This window comes from Schistosoma haematobium, chromosome 2, assembly GCF_000699445.3.
Source record: "Schistosoma haematobium chromosome 2, whole genome shotgun sequence".
In the NCBI taxonomy this organism is placed as follows: domain Eukaryota; kingdom Metazoa; phylum Platyhelminthes; class Trematoda; order Strigeidida; family Schistosomatidae; genus Schistosoma; species Schistosoma haematobium.
In genome coordinates, this window is record NC_067197.1 from 30,912,195 (window position 1) to 30,929,496 (window position 17,302).

The window sequence follows — 17,302 nt, forward strand, 5'->3', positions numbered from 1 at the left end:
TTACCTTAGTGCTTAATCCTGGCGTCATAAGGCCCACCCGGATGCATATGGATTCCAGTTGGCAACCAACGTCTATTGGTACGAAATGCTTCCAGAGTTGCAGCCGACACATGGGAGGATGGGAAAGTTATCCTCATTAGCCGGGGTCTAGAATCACCGTCCTCCTTCGCTAGTCTCGTCACATGTTGAGTTAGTATGTTTTTGAGCCTCAACGACTGTTTGATGAATTTTCATTTCGTAATATCAGAGTTTGCTTGACGAGGGTCCGTGTTTTTCGGCACGCCGTGCACAATTATATTTCTTCCGCGGAAAAACTTCTCGCGAGATTCTTTAGAGATGTTCCGGATGAGATTGCGCCCAGAATACGATATGTCGGGCAGTATTCTTACGTTCCCATCGGATTTCAGTAAATGACTAACTAGCAGGATATCCTCTAGGTCGGTAGCATTCCTAAGTGTTACACGGAGTAGCCTCGGGTGATATTGATGCTTAGATTCCTTTCCCCGAGTGAGCCGTGTGACCGTCAAAGGCTCTATTCTCGGAAGTTCAAGTTTCTTGTTCAATTCACTCCAGAGCATCCTGTCATTTTTGTCGTGCAAACTGAGAGGAATTTCACGGTCGTCTTTGAGGTTCATAATCATGAGATAGTCATCACGAAGCGTCGTTGTTTTCCCAGGTTTTCCGGTGCGTTCCTGTTCAGCACCTTGTTGTTTGGAGGTCGAAGCACGTTTCTGAATCCTAGGCTCTTTGATGACCGGATGGGCGTTCTTGGGGGTAGACTGTGCGACCAAATCACCAATTGGTTTCCGTACAACACTTGCGATATTCGGCTTAGACTGTGACGCCCGGTTCTTTTTAGCTCTATTGACGCGGGTCCAATCACCTACAGGGTTTTTGCGAACCACTTTTGTATTCAAGGACCCTGAGCTGGGAGATACGAGTTTACTGAGGGAGTCTATTACCGTCGACGTAATGATGGTGTTGAGTTTCAACATGTCATCATTAGTGCCAATGCATGCTCCATCGATTTTAGACCTGTCGACATCCCTATTCTTGTTACCGTTGCGCCCCCTTGTTTGTTTACTCGTTTTATGACTGTCTTTTTCCAAGTTTGCTGACAACTTACTCTGCAGACCTGTCAATAGGACAATGATGTTACTTGGCAAGACTACAGCATTCGTGCTGCACGTAACACATTCCCACTTATGATCCGACTTGCTGAGTCTGTTGTAAGCAGCTGCTGTGAAATCTGTGCACGATTCGTGGAAACAACCTTTGCAGTTGTCGTACTGCATGTCAGATGTAACAGCGAAACGGCATCCAGGTCATTTGCATGAATTGTTCATGACTATATTGACATAAACTGTGTTATAAATGGTAGTAAAGGCCCAAGATCACAAAAATACACTGAAAAGCACACTAAAAACGAGCAAAAATGGATAAAAACGGATGAGATAAACTGAACTAACTTTACATGAAAAACTGAAAAAAAACGAACAGTAAACTGGGGAAAACCATCGTTAAATAATAAATTGAATGAAACTCGAAAAAAGTTATCTACCAATCGTATAGCTCAGAATAGATTCTTTTGATCAGAAATGGTACTTTTGTTGCCTAAGAACACAGCAAAGTTTGATGAATACAAATCACGTTAGGACTAAACTTTCTGTTCGAAAAGTAGACTCATTGCATAGAAATTGAAGGAATAACGGAATATTACAAATCTTATTAGCTGAGTGTGTGTTTCGCGTGAAAAACCGATTTAGACTCACTATTCACTGGATTTTGTTTTACCAAATCAATAGTCATAAAACTGAAAGTATTATTCAAATTTAACCGGTTAAAAAGTGCAATTGGTTTTCGTACTCACTAAATCACTAAAGTAATTGTTGGAAGTTGTGAACACATGTTTCTTGAAAGTAATAACCCAAATGTAGAAAATGCGCTTTTTTCCCAGTTTTATTTTTTAATATTTGTCATGCATTTCTCTAGTTAGGAAAATTAAATACGTCATTATACTTATGCGAAGTAGTATTTTTGTTTTTTTTCTTTACTGATCTTAAACTCACTGAACGCTTGAAGTTAGAAAGACATTCTTGTTTCATGTATGCTTCATTTTTGAAAGGAATGAGTTCAAAATGTTGTAGTGTTCTACACCTGTAAATTTTTTATTCACATGTCTTAATGAATCTCAAGTCACTTTCGAATTACTCTTCCATAACATATAGTTAGGAACACTTTACAGGTTTTCAGAACTTAGGTTTTTTTCGGAGCACCTTAGTTGGACTTTGAAATGTTCTACTTAACAGCCCCTTCAAGGTTAACATACGTAATTCTCCTATATCATGCTCTAGTAAATCCTATTCTCAGTCCTTTCATATGAACAAATGTGGGATACTGGCATAAAACACCGTTCAAAGACATCAATTGTTGTTGCGTGGTGTGAAGAGGGGTCTATGATTCATGGACCGTCTATAAAAGCCCATGTTGATTTTGAATAGTATTTGTTTTTGTACAGTCTTTAGTTCGTTATACTTTATTTAAAGACTTAATGCTTCCGAGAACCAAATAGCTGGTGATTAGTCGGTGAAGAAGTCATATTTCGTGCTTAACCGTAATTACTGTGTATCATCTCAAAACGTATATCACTTTATGTGTTCGAAAACAATACAGAACCGCAGGTTAGTGATCATGATATATGAATGCAAAAATGCCAAACTTCATATATAGGATACCAACAAACGAAACGTTTCTACTGACGCACCATGAAGATGCTATCAGACCCTTAACACCTGAGGATGTACAGGTCTTGATGGCATCTGGTGTCTGTTTAAAAATATGTAGTTTTAGACCTTTAAACTAAATCACTTCACTGTATTACGTTGTAGCTGTGTTATACCTTAACGTCGTTTAAATGTGTAAAATCCCACATTCTAGTTTTTTGACTTAGGCTCATAAAATCTTTAAATATATTTTCGCTACAAATATGTCAGTTAAATGCAAAACGTGTCTGTTACACAAAATACCTATGACAGAGTTTGTCTGACCGCAAGTTTCAGAATATATTTCATTCTTATGTGATCTTATGTAATGTCATTCAATATTTGGACAGTATGTGTGCCATTACCTTTGTAAGAAGTCCCGTTATACATTTGAAGTCTTTGTGTTACAGAGAATCCTGTTTTATGCGACACTAATATCAGTTAAACCAACGGGTCTTTTCTCAAGACGTAATGGGAGATTATTTAGTATGACATCCTTTTTCCAGACACTCGATGTGCGTACACTGACTCAAAAGGATCGGATTAAATATTTCTTTTTCAAAATTAAGATCTTTGAAGTTTACTGCCATGCAAAATTTGTTACGGAAAATTCTATTGGTCATTAATTTCATATGTCTGATCCATACTTTCTGAATCCACTAATATTTAAAATAAAGATAGTGGTTGAAATTATTTTATAAACAGATTTACGTACGTTTTGAGTAAAGCATTTCTTGGTGGGTTGTTTTATATATTATTTTGATTGTTTTACATGCAACATCTTTACGAAAAGCAACATTGTTACTATTCTTGCACTGATAACCATCGTTTATACAATTTATATATGATAAAACTAATTGTATACACTCTCACTGTTGATCATAGCTGTTATGTAGTATTTAAACATTTTCGAGTACCATTTGTCAGACATTAAATGTTTAGTACTAATTTCGTAGAGAAAATATTAGCCAGTTTATTTTCCTTGAAAAATAATTTGATTAGGAGCCGTATATAGAAATGCAAGTTGAATAGTCCAATAAAGCAAAATTTTGTTGCAAGAACTTTTTCTCCGTGGTTCAAACATACTATTGAGTCTAAAATCATCGTCTGGAACATGTTTTGAGATAACCGAATTCTTAGTTTTGGTTAGAAAATAATCTGCCAGAACATGTTTAAAAGTGGCAAATAATTACTTGATAGCTCTGTATTTTTTATTTATCTAAAACAGGAGCTTCAAAAGTTTTCTCAAATACTTCAAATAATTATTATCCCTTAAAAAATTTATAGCCTGAAAACTAATATTTTCAACCAAAGATATAAAGTCAGTTGTTGCTTTAAGTCGCAAATGGATTAAAAGCCACAATTTATTTAAAACATTGAAGTTTATATCAGTGAAAAGTGAAAACTTAGAACTAGTAGCTTCTTGACACAGAATAATTTAGTATTAAATGAAGATTTATGCCATATATTTTCCTTTATGAGACTGTTCAAGCGATTTAGTTCTCAGATAAAGAACATTGCACATAGAAGTCAATAAATGATTTTTAATACTAGATGTTTATATTTGTGGTATTCGGTTTCATAAAGTACGAGTTCTCAGATGCACAAATTTCTTCGTCGACTGATCAAATGTGAAATTTCGTAACAATATTTTTACAATACGTTCAGAATTGGATAGAATTGGAAATCAAACAGTCTACTGGTATGGAATCTGATGATAGCTGCGAAATAGCCTCGGTAATTACAAGAGCAGATATCAAGTCTGATTTATCTGATAATCAGACCATTGATTGGAGTAATCATCAAAATCTAAGGAAAGAAAACTATTCAAGTTGTGATGACTGCCTATCAAATGTAGAAGTATTATCAGATAGTTGTTTGAACAAACAATTTCACACTTTTTCACTAAAGCTAAGAGGTGAGTTACTCTGTTCGGATTTCAATCGTTTTACCTAGAGCAAGGAAAGAAGATTAAACTCCTGGAACAAGAGCGAATCGGCTTTTTGGAACAAATAGCCAATCTCTGTTCATCTTTAGAAAAAAAACAACAAGAGTTGGTTGATGTTTTGAAACTTTCGGAAGAAAAAGCAAAATACCACGCTCATTACATGACTGAGGTTTGTTTGTAATTCCCTATCGATTTTTGTCATGTTTGCATTGTTGTCGCATATAGTGTATGTAAGTAGATTAACTGTCTACACAGGCGTAGTTGTTTTATAATTATCTGATTGTTCCACCATGGATACTCATAGTGCTTGATCACGATAAGATCACTCATTAATTCATTGTATTACAATGGTATCCATATTTTTAATTGGTCTCTATTCTTAGCCAAATTTGCATATGACACAGGTGAATCATCACCTGTTTCCATTTAAAATTTCAGGAAGCATGCATATGGGTCCATTTAAAATGAGATGAAAAACTGAGTTTTGAGTTAAGCAAATTTTGGATTTTAGGTTATTAGGCACTACCATTTATTTCACTTTATGACGCGTTATACCACCCCATGAGGTATATAATCTGAGTATGGATACAAAATTGTTACCGAGAAGTTGACTATACACAGAGAAAAGCCTAAATATACGTCAGTTAATGGATAAGGTGTATACCAAAATCATTGTTTTCAAGATGGTCTAATAATGTATGACGTGCCGAGTTTTTTCGTCACTAAGGTAAGAGGTTAGAAGGGCGCTGATAAACTGAGCAAACTAAGTTTCGATTTTAGTTTCTAGAACGTATCCTGTTATTATATATCGGCACATCGAAAGATTATATGCTTCAGTTAAAAATTAATTCATAGGTTAACTTATGAAATTAAATTATAATTGAGTTCTTATCAACTCTTATTCTGTGATTTCTTTTGCACTCTTGGAATAAAATAAACAGGTTAGTAGTCTACTAGCCGAACTGAAAACACTGTTTTCAGAGCATTCAAACTGTTTTAATCCAGGAAATCAGGCTTTAATAGATCATGGTGAATTTGGGGATAAGAATGAAGTTTCAAATAGTACCGATACTGAAAACGTACAATTGAGTTCCACTATTGGTTCAGTGAAAGGCGCTTGCTGTTCAGAATCTCAGCAAGATCATCGTGGCCGCGCTCTAATTAATGAACTATCTGCTACAGTAAGTGCTGTCAAAAATATGAACAGCAAAAAATTGATAAAACATGACCCTTCTCCACAAACCCCACATATATTTGGTAAGCATTCTTTTATAATTTCTTATAAATGTCGTGGTTATTTTTCTTTTATGTATTATAAGAGTTGGTAAACTAAAATGTAATTAATTCGAATTATTGAAAGTGACTTTTAGTGTATAATTTACATTTTGTGAATAAACTATTTGAATATTCAAAAAGCACTCTTAAAGAAGATGTGAATCAAAAAAGGGAAATAATGTAAGCTAAAAGTAGGTACACTGTAAAATCTCTTAAAGCAACAGCTTTGACATATTTTCTATTATCTCTCAAAATTACTTATAACGTAAACAGATCTTATTATAAAACTAAAATAAACAGTTTAACTGAATTTGTTTGTTTTGTTGATCTCCTGTTAATTTATAATCTACATATATTTGCACTTCTTGACTCTAAGTTGGGATGTCTCCATTGATTAGTGGTCATTAATTCGATGTGTGTCTTACTCCTCATAGAAACGTTTCCCATAAGCAATGTCTTCACTGCACAGTTTGTTTACTTGAAAAATATGCAAACTGCCTAATTAGTTAGTGGAATATATTATTTCAAAGAATGTTTAGGTTGAAATAATTAATTTGCTCTTTAGACTATTATTCCTGCATTGTTTGTATATATATATATATATATATATATATATATATATATATATTTGGAGAGAGAGAAGGAAATCTATGACTGAGTTACATTACTTTCAGGGTAGTATACGTTTGAATGTTGTCTTCTAAACAAAGACTAGTGAGAAATCCGAAATTAACTATCACCTCACTATAAAATCAATTGTAGTCCGGAGTTTAGTTGGAGTCTCATTTTCCATCATTTTTCAGTTTTCCTTGTTTTAATTGATGATAGTTTGAGTTGTCTGGTAGATTCAAGTGAAGGAAACCTGAATATAGTGTTCAGCGAAACTGAAAAATCTAAAGAAATCGGTGGCTGATTTTTCGTTCAAATTAGTGTATATTTTAATGCCTCTACTATAGCATTTCAGAATTTGTGAACTGTTTAAAATCAAATGTGTAGCCCTTCCTAGGTGTAGAAATTGCTGTGTTAACAAAGGTTACTTTATGCAGTCAACTGGTTCAACACATAGTTCTATTTAAATCATTTGTAAAGGTTTTTAACTTAACTATCATAAAACCACAATTCTGTGGTTTCAAGAAGATATTCTCATAGTTTTAAGATATTTTCCTTCACTTCCTACGGTTTCTCTTTGTAAAGAGACTTTTTTCTCAATATTGAGTTTCATTCGAAGAATTATGAACCTGTTTAAATAATAATATTCCTAGTGAATGTACACCTTTACGTTCTACATTTACTTTACTTAAGCCTATTGTATTTACAATTTAACATCAATCTTAGTTTTTCCCGTCAGTAATTAATCTATAAACAATATCGTTTTTCGTATTCACTCCTAGCATAAAATATAAATGAATAACATTTAGCGTCAATAACTTGGTCGTTTGACCTTCAAAAATACTTATAATAAGGTTAAAAATCTTTGTATTACTCTGTTTTTCATTTTCTTTAGTATCTTTGTTTATATAGACAATATTAAAAATTTTATGAGATTCGCGCACGAGACCGAAGGTCCTGGTATTGAGTCCCGCGTGTGTAGTCGTGGATGAGCACTATTGAGGGGTCACATACTAAAACGAAACGGCCGTTTAGCGCTTTCAGTTTTCAATGGTGGTCTAACATTGATCCATTCATGATATCAATCTAAACTCAACAATCTCCATAACATTATACTTGTAATTCTAAAGCTACCAGCCGGACTTACTTACTTACTTACGCCTGCTACTCCCAATGGAGCATAGGCCGCTGACCAGCATTCTCCAACCCACTCTATCCTGGGCCTTCTTTTCTAGTTCCTTCTAATTCTTGTTCATTTTTCTCATGTCTATCTCCATTTCTCGGCGTAACGTGTTCTTTGGTCTTCCTCTTTTCCTTTGACCTTCAGGATTCCATGTGAGGGCTTGTCTTGGGACGCAGTTGGGTGCTTTCCTCAATGTGTGTCCTATCCACTTCCAGCTCTTCTTCCTGATTTCTTCCTCCACTGGGATCTGGTTTGTTCTCTCCCACAGTACGTTGTTGCTAATAGTGTCCGGCCAATGGATCTGAAGTATTTTGCGTAGACAATTGTTAATAAACACCTGTATTTTCTGGATGATGGCTTTTGTAGTTCTCCAGGTTTCTGCCGCATACAGTAGAACTGTCTTGACATTTGTATTGAAAATCCTGACCTTGGTGTTGGTTGACAGTTGCTTTGAGTTCCAGATGTTCCTCAGTTGTAAATATGCTGCTCTTGCCTCACCGATCCGCGCCTTCACATCTGCATCAGATCCACCCTGTTCATCAATGATGCTGCCCAAATACGTAAAGGTTTTTACATCTTCCAAATCTTCTCCGTCAATTGTGATTGGATTGGTGCATTGTGTTGTATCGGAGAATCCTGCTTCTCTCTTTGTGTATTCTGAGACCTATTGCTGCTGAGGCTGCTGCCACACTGTTTGTCTTCTCCTGCATCTGTTGTTGCGTTTGGGATAGAAGGGCCAGATCGTCTGCGAAGTCTAGGTCATCCAACTGCATCTTAGATGTCCATTGTATCCAGCGCTTTCCTTCAGACGTTGACGTCTTCATGATCCAGTCGATCACCAGGAGAAAGAGAAAGGGTGAGAGTAAGCAACCTTGCCTAACACCGGTCTTCACTTTGAACGACCAGCCGGACCTTTTCCTAAATTATTTTTATTAATAAAATTTAGTTTTACCTAGGCTAGATGTTGTAGTTAAACCAGTTTCTTTGCAATTGCTTCTTATAGGCGTATACAAATTCTGATTAAGCAAAGATTTTTTTAAAATTCAGGGTTTGTGGGATTCATCATGTAGTTGATATTTTTAAGATATAAGTAAATATATACTGTATACATATATACATTTGTGGCTTGAGATATTGTTTTTAGGAGTAGGTAGCCCTTTAGCGGTTTGCGTCTAACCAGAAGGTACTTTGTGTACTAGGGGAGGATGCAAAGTATGATGAGTGAGAAGGGCTGTGAAGGAGAATAAAAGAAAAAATAAGTCGAAGGCCCAGATGGTGTACACAATACAATTACATTTACTATAGAAAGCAATAGATGACAGTGAGCAGTAACACAATCCTCAGATTATGACAAAATTGGAATCGAAACTGGAAGCAGATAGTTTAACACACAACGGTCCTCGTAGTTTAAAAGTGGAGGATATTTTTCAAATGTTTATTCGTATGATGTGTCTAGTTAAGTTCTGTTTTAATTATTTAAATAATTTAAACAAATTAAATTACTGATTGATTTTTTTAGCTTCATATAGGTTTTTCTGCTTTACATCTAAAAAAAATTAATTGAATTTATAATCACCAGGATATAGAGACGAAGAAATTATAAAACTATTTTGTGTGAACTTTTCCTGTGATACATAATGTGACAGTTTGTGAAAAAAATTATTCGTGACATGTTATCAAGCTCATTCAGATGGAATTTAGTAAAAGGTAGTGATTGAGTGTTTAGTGAATATATACTGGTGTAATGATATACCGCAAGACAGAAACGCTTTGACTTATTTTTCAGTTTTATTGATTTCCTTTTCGAATGATTATTTATTATCATTTTAAGTTTGTTTATTAAGTTTTTATATCCTGAATACACTTAAGTGCTGGAAACAGAATAAAGACATGAAATTTCTATCAGAATACGAATTTCTGTGATATATATGGCATTAAAGATTAATTAGGTTATCCAATCATTGGTTTTTAAACTTTGGATGTGCTATGATACTGGTATTAGACCATTCCTACCTTTGTCTCATCGATCACATAGACTTAGTGGTAGTCATTCTTATTTCCAACAACTTCGTATCAAAATAAATTATATTTTTTGAAATCGGAATCGACTGGAGAAGGAAATTAGTTTCCTTTATGTCAATAAATTATGTATTAGGCAAATATAGATTTTGTGTGATGAAATGCAGGTAGTAATTTGTCACTCCTCAGATTCACCTTGATTTTTATTACCTCAGCATCTGATTTTGTTCACTGTTAGTTACTAAATGCTTTTACACAAATAACTTTGTGTATACCATTAAACTGAATAATTTGTAACAAAAAGAATAGTGAATTACAGAAAATGCCTCATTTTATCTCTAAACCAAAGTGAATTAACCATTGATCTTGTAAATTATTTCACAGCATTTGTTCGAGTTAACCTCTACAGTCTTTTGAAAGCTGCATATATATATGTTCAGAATATTCGTAGTTCATGCAAGATATGTAGAGTAGCTTGTAGGGTGATAAGTCAAGTTTATTTAATGTATGCTGTCTTACTATGATTTCCTATTTAATTTTTGCGTTTCAAAGGCAGTTTATTTTTTAGTGAATGGTAATATTTTTGTATAAATATATTTTGAAATGTTTGAAAATCACCATCACATTGAAACACATATATAAGCAGTAGATCTATGACAAAGTTAAACATAAATGGAGAAAGTGGACAGTCTTGACGGACACCACTTTAGGTTGCGAAATCAAATGACAGTTTGCCATAAACTCTGACTCGACTAGTAGTGTTCGAGTCAAGAGCCTTCAGAAGGTTTATGTACATATGAGGTACGCCTTTCAGTGACAGACACTGTCACAAAATCTCGCGGTCTACGGAGTCAAATGCCGCTTTTAAGTCGAGAAAGAACATCAATGTCGGACGCCGATAATCATGTCAGTGTCCTAGGACCTGACGAACGGTGGATATGCGATCGATACAGCAGCGACCAGGTTTGAAGCCAGCCTGATTTCCTCGTGTTTGCAGTTCACTAGTCTTAGTTAGGCGTCTGATAATTATTGATGCTAGAGTTTTAGATGCTATGTTAGTCAAATTAATCCCTTTATGGTTATCACATGATGATTTTAACCATATAGTGATTATTCTAAATATAGTAGGTTAAGATCTTACCACTTTAAATACATCAGGCGTGTGCATTTATTTAAATATGTTTTCAATTTCTTATATAACCATTCAGTAACTGTATAAAAACGCACAAAAATCCAGCTCGAAAAAAATGTAGACAATTATAATAAAAATATCATATTGGCGAAGAAAAGTAGTAGTAAAGTTGATGATGAGTATTCTACAATAATTATCATCTGTGACATGATATAGTTGATAAATGTTCAATTCGTAACTGACAGGTTTAAATAAAGAACTTTTTAAGAAAACATAAACTCCAAAAGAGATTCACTTAATCAGTTGAAAAGGTTTAGATATGAACCAATGAGTTGACTGCTTCTGCGTAGTTTGATTAACAAATATCTATTTAAAATTTAAAGTACATATACGTTTTCATTCAGGCTGAAATACGCCACTCTAATTAGAAACCCAAATGAATCTGTCAATTCAAACTATTCAAAACATTAACTGAACAAATGACTATTCTTAAATAAAGAAGCAGACATGAATTCATACAACATATTATTAATCCATTGAATTATGTGTAAAAATAATTCCCCAACCAACAGATGGAAATGTTTTATTTATAAAAAAACTTCATATTAGAACAAAAATTACAACCGTCATGGCTAACACAATCGTTCTAGACTAATGAGATAAAATATAATAGTCATGACCCTCTTTCTTAATTCAGTCAATATTGTAGCCTGGCTACCACCATTATTACTAATTATCTTACCCTCCATATAGGTCATAGCCTCGAATAAAACTCGAGGAAATCCATCCCAAAGTTGATTACTAGTAAACACACGATTTTATTTAAAACAGATGGTTTTTGGTAGATCAGTCATTCAATAATAAGTGACGTAGAATGTAAGATATATGTGCATCAGTTCAAGATGATAGGCCAAATAAGAACAGAGAGATGAAATTGTTAGAACAAAGCTCAAAGTAGTAAGAGTAGTAACACGAACCGTAGTAGCAAAAAATGTTGTGCAAAGGCAATATGATTCGAAAAGAAAAAATGGATTTGAGGGACCAAAAAAAGTATAAAATAATTTGGGAACTCAGAATTTAAAAGACAAAAATGAATGCATTTATGTCACTGCAATAAAGTCATATCAATCAACGTTTCTAACTATTAAGTTTCTATTCTGCTTCTAGTTTATGAAAATATACACAACTTGAAAATAGTATTCATTATGAAAAATCTCATAATTTTCAAACAGTTAAAAAAATATTAACTGACATCAATGATCAGCATATTATCGTAGATTTAGATTCTTTTATTCAAGAAGTAGTAACACTGTGGGTGTGAATTTTATTGTAGGCCATTTCATTTCAATTTTTAACAATGATTTATTTGAATTCAAAAAATATGAATACTTATCTACTTTTTAGTGCAAGAAAATATTCCTAATAAAAGAATATTTACAATTTGATATTTATCAAACAAATATAAATTAATTTCAATAGTTGAGATCATGAGTCGAATGAAGCTAGATTATCATGGAAAACCTGAAAACACTGGACGGCTCAAGATCTCAACTAATGAAATTGTTATAATATCCAGGAGGTCCACTTATCCACATAGAATACGCAGATGATATAGTCCTGTTTGTTGAAGACGCTGATAAAATGCAGACTCTTCTGGTAGCACTAAGCAACAATGCCAGAATGTTTGGAATGCGCTTCTCTCCCTCTAAATGCAGGTTGTTGCTTCAGGACTGGCCTGCGTCAGCACCTGAACTAAGGATAGGGAATGAAGTAGTCGAACGCGTTGACAACTTCACTTATCTTGGAAGTTTGATCAGCCATAATGGGTTGGTGTCTGACGAAATCTCAGCACGGATTCGAAAAGCTCGTATGGCTTTTGCCAACTTACGTCACCTATGGCGAAGGTGAGATATCCGTCTATCAATAAAAGGACGAGTATACTGCGCGGCAGTCCGTTCTGTTTTAATTTACGGCAGCGAGACATGGCCTTTAAGAGTAGAAGACACTCGTAAGCTACTAGTATTTGACCACAAATGCCTTAGAAATATTGTTCGCATCTGCTGGGATCACCGGGTAAGTAATAGTGAGGTTAGACGTAGGGTATTAGGGAATGGAGGTTGTGGATCTTCGTCGACTAAGATGGTTGGGCTACGTGTTACATATGCCTGAATACTGATTACCACGACGTGCAATGCTAACGGGTGTTGGAGATGGTTGGAAGAGAATAAGGGGCGGCCAAACCAAAACGTGGCATCAGTGCTTGAAGACACTAACCTCTAGTCTGAGCCATGTTGGTAGATGCAGACTACTTGGTTGGGGTCCGCGTGACTATCGTAACCAATGGTTGGAGACTCTTGGTGACATGGCTCAGAATTGATCACAATGGCGTCGGTGTATACACTCTTTGTCTTTCCTTAAACCGTAAGATTACTTCATACCTTTCGTCCTACGAACTAATATATATATATATATATATATATATATATATATATATATATCATTTTGGTATATATGAACCAGAATGTTGATAAAGTTAATAAAATTGAAGCATTATAAATTACAAATAGATATCTGAGTAGTTATAAAAATCTGCGAAGCGATAAATTTCTTCTTTCGTTTCTCATTTTGTACATTTTGAAGCTAAACAATAGTCCTTTTAGTGATGAAGTAAAATACCATATAATGTATGATTTATTTTTGGTGACTTAGTTGCAAAAAGATATCAGATAAGTTTGAGAACTTCTTAAATTTTATATCATTGTTTGCGTTTCAGTACTCTAAATGACCCTAATGAATTCATTTCGAAAAGTTATATACGTGCAAAGTCTTAATGAAATTCATAACGTTTACAATTTGTCTGTGATAAGAGAATTTAATTAATGCCCCATTATGTATCTTGAAAGTTTTTCCTTATGATAAATTCCTTTACTTATGTTTGAGTGTCATTCAGGCTTGTTTAATTAGTGTCTACTCACCTACTGAAACTGTTTCATATTAGTCGTAGTCAGTCATACAGCTTTAAAAATGGTCTTTGCATCGTTTGTTATGTATGAAGCTGTTTTGTTCTCTTTTCGATTCAAACGAATCAACCAATTTAGCCTTACAACAGTTAATTATATGGCTAATACCTTATTTGTAAACACTGTGTCCAGATGGAAGTTGTATTTGAGCTCATCAGTATTTTCACTTACTGAATAAAGCATATGCTGATATTTATTTCCAAATAATTAAAAGTGAACTAATACAGTTTATCAGTATAGGGTGGTGGAAATTACTAATTTTTTGATTGAGATCATGAACCGATTGATGTTAGACCACCATTGAAAACCTGGAAGCACTGAATGGCTGTTTCGTCTTATTATGGAACTATTGTGCGCATCTCACTGGGTTCGAATCATGCGGGCGGGATCATGGATGCGCACTGCTGAGGAAACCCACAACGGGACGGAACGGACGTCCAGTGCTTCCAAATCTTCAATGGTGGTCTAACACCAATCGGTTCATGATCTTAATCTAATACAGTTTACAACATCGTTTGAATGTAATATACAACTCCATGACTCTACTATCTCCCGGTATTTTATGAGTGCAATTCATCCTTTTTTTAAAAATAATCTTTCGAAGTCCAGTTTTACATACAAACTAAAAGTTGTATCATTTTGACATTGTCAATTATAAATTAAGGGACAAGTTCATTTATCATCGCATTTCCATTTCACTTTTGCAAACCTACTAAAATTAAAATATTATCTTGTTTGTCATACAACCATTCTGTCTAAGAAATTTTACCATCAAGATAATAAATTTTATTTCCTGTTAGATAAAATCACTACTCTTATTTTAGACAACAACAGTAGTTTATTCTAAGATTTAGTTATAAGAATTTCGTTTTGTTTTAATGTATAGCATTGTATAAAAGACTTAGTAAGTGATCAATAAGTTACTTTAATTAGCAAATATTACTCAATCTTAAGTTAATGAGTTAAAATATCTTTATTAAGAAGATGAAGTATGTATTATTTCATCCTCTTAGAAACATAATTATGTGCAATGTAGTAAGCACATTCCACTACAGTATTATTTATCTGTTCACTGTAATTTAGTTACTTGATCCACCATGTGATTTTCTGTGTGAGTCTGATTGAGCACATGTCAATTTTTAATCTATTCTCCCATTGGTTGTAATACACAGATAATCAATAATTTATCCATACTTGATTAACACTCAAAAATATATATGGATTTTTAACACTCACACTCATACGTACACACTCTTGTTTTCCCTGTGTGCTTGCTTCGTGTACAATTGCGAATTTTACCAATCTTAACAATAAACTATCTCTATTTTTGGTGTTCCTCCTCATCGTTACTGAGCGTTTCATCCAAATCAACAGTTCCTCGTTGCATGATTTTGATTTACCTTTCAACCGTTCGAGTGAGCATGAGGCGAAAGAACAGTTGTACAATTTCTGATCGCACCCTCTACAATAACGGTTACTGGGTTAATGTTAATGAACGAAACACTTACCCTCTTTATCACATTTCGAACAAGGTGTACGCGACACAGAATATGGTGTGCATCCGGATACACCTGCGTAATAGCAGCAGCAATTGCAGGTGAATCATCGGTCACAATGCCTACCAGCTGTCGACTGTTGGTACACCGTTGGAAAAAACGCAGGAATGCAGAAATGAATGTTGACGTTTCGCGACTTAAAAAGGTAATGCACATGGGTATTGCCTTAAAATTCATATCCAGGGCAACGACTTGATATAAATGGACGTTCTCGTTATTCGTTTTGTACGTCCCGTCAAAACCAATTACGTCACAAAAGTGACCGGCCAAATTCACTTGCTCAGCAGTCATGAAGAAGAAATACGATAGACAGTTCTCATCGTCCAATTCGTATTCGCAAAGCCCACCCAAGGATGTTATGTGAGCTTTCAATTTCCCGTAATCACCTATAGTGTACATTATGAATTGGCAAATTCCGTACCAGGAAGGTTCGCGTGTGAGAACACTTTGTACCGCATATTACAGACATCTTGGTCGGTCAGACATTTCCCATAAGATTGGTAAGCAAAATTCCTGATGTGGAATGCAGCGGTACCGGAAATCAGCAGCGGTCTCACAGTTTCAAACTCCCCATCCGTTAACCTGCGCACCCATGAATTACCTTGGTACCTCAGGGAATTGCACTCGTGATTGTGATGTACATTCCCACGTACAACAGTCCAATAGCCGTCTATAATCTTACAAAACATAAAGGCCGGACATTGGGTGTTCATAGAAGCCCTTCGTTAAAAAAATTATAAAACAATTTACCAAATTACCTCCTCCGTCCAATACGTTGTGACGAACCGCGAGATCTTATACGCCCATTTCGCCAACACACAAATTTAATGTACGATTTTTGATCTCTGCCAATATGCGACTCTCTCACATAATGACTGTAAGTCGATCTTTCAAAATTTGTGATAGTGGTCTTTAACGCTTCAACCGATGGAAACGCAACCAGAAACAAGGTAGTCAAAAAGACTTCCTCCATTTCCGTTACGTGAGAAACACCAGCGCTTGTACTCAGCACGTTACCCTGCTCCATAATGACGATTGAAATTGTGCTTCGTCGACAAGTACTGATAATTTATAACAATTTTCAAGACATAACTAACCAATTAAATCTAATTTTTGAAACTAGCCATTTCATTGGACGAAACACGGGATGAAAAATATTGTAATTTGGGGGTGGAAAATTTTTTTTTAAAAAAAATGGCCGGTCGGACAATATTATTCGGGCTTTTGAATAATCTCAAGTAAATCCATAATTCTACTAGGATGTTTAGCCTGCATTAAATACTTAGTCAACGGGATACTATTTATTGGAGTCAGATATAGAGGATACTAGCTTCTAAAATGTTGGCGAGCCGCATTTAGAACACGCACTATTTCTCTACAGCAGTCATTTCTCATATAGCTCTTATTGATAATTAAAAATGAATTATAATATATTTTATGAAAAAGGTATTTTGAGTAAATTTAGAGAATAGGAGTTATTCAGATAGGTTTTTTTTTTAAAAAGTCCCTTATAGTTTTCTATTTTATTGTCAAAGAGCATTCATTTTTACCTCTTGGTAATCTGTTTTGTTTTTCATTTTATAAGGAATATTTATCAACATTATTTAATACTTCTATGTATTGAAATGGAAATTAAATAAGCTATCGGCTTAATAGGAAAATTGTCACCGAGTCAAATTACACAATGTGAATAATTATCTATCTATCTATCTATCTATCTATCTATCTATCTATCTATATATATATATATATATATATATATATATATATATATATATATATATATATATATATATAT

The 17,302-nt window shown here is 34.4% G+C and overlaps 1 protein-coding gene across 2 annotated transcripts in view; it reads left to right on the plus strand.

The window, feature by feature from the left end:
* The first annotated feature begins 1,820 nt into the window (after positions 1-1,820).
* Positions 1,821-17,302, plus strand: part of MS3_00006706 (uncharacterized protein) — a 74,645-nt gene continuing 59,163 nt past the window's right edge. The window contains exons 1-4 of one of the 2 annotated variants that reach the window (XM_051214925.1): positions 1,821-1,919; positions 4,350-4,680; positions 4,719-4,879; positions 5,652-5,967. In XM_051214925.1, coding sequence (XP_051068109.1) covers positions 4,467-4,680; positions 4,719-4,879; positions 5,652-5,967 — 691 coding nt within the window. In that variant the 5' untranslated portion in view covers positions 1,821-1,919; positions 4,350-4,466. Of the gene's footprint in view, positions 4,681-4,718; positions 4,880-5,651; positions 5,968-17,302 lie in introns of both variants that reach the window. The other variant, XM_051214924.1, reaches the window with a different exon arrangement.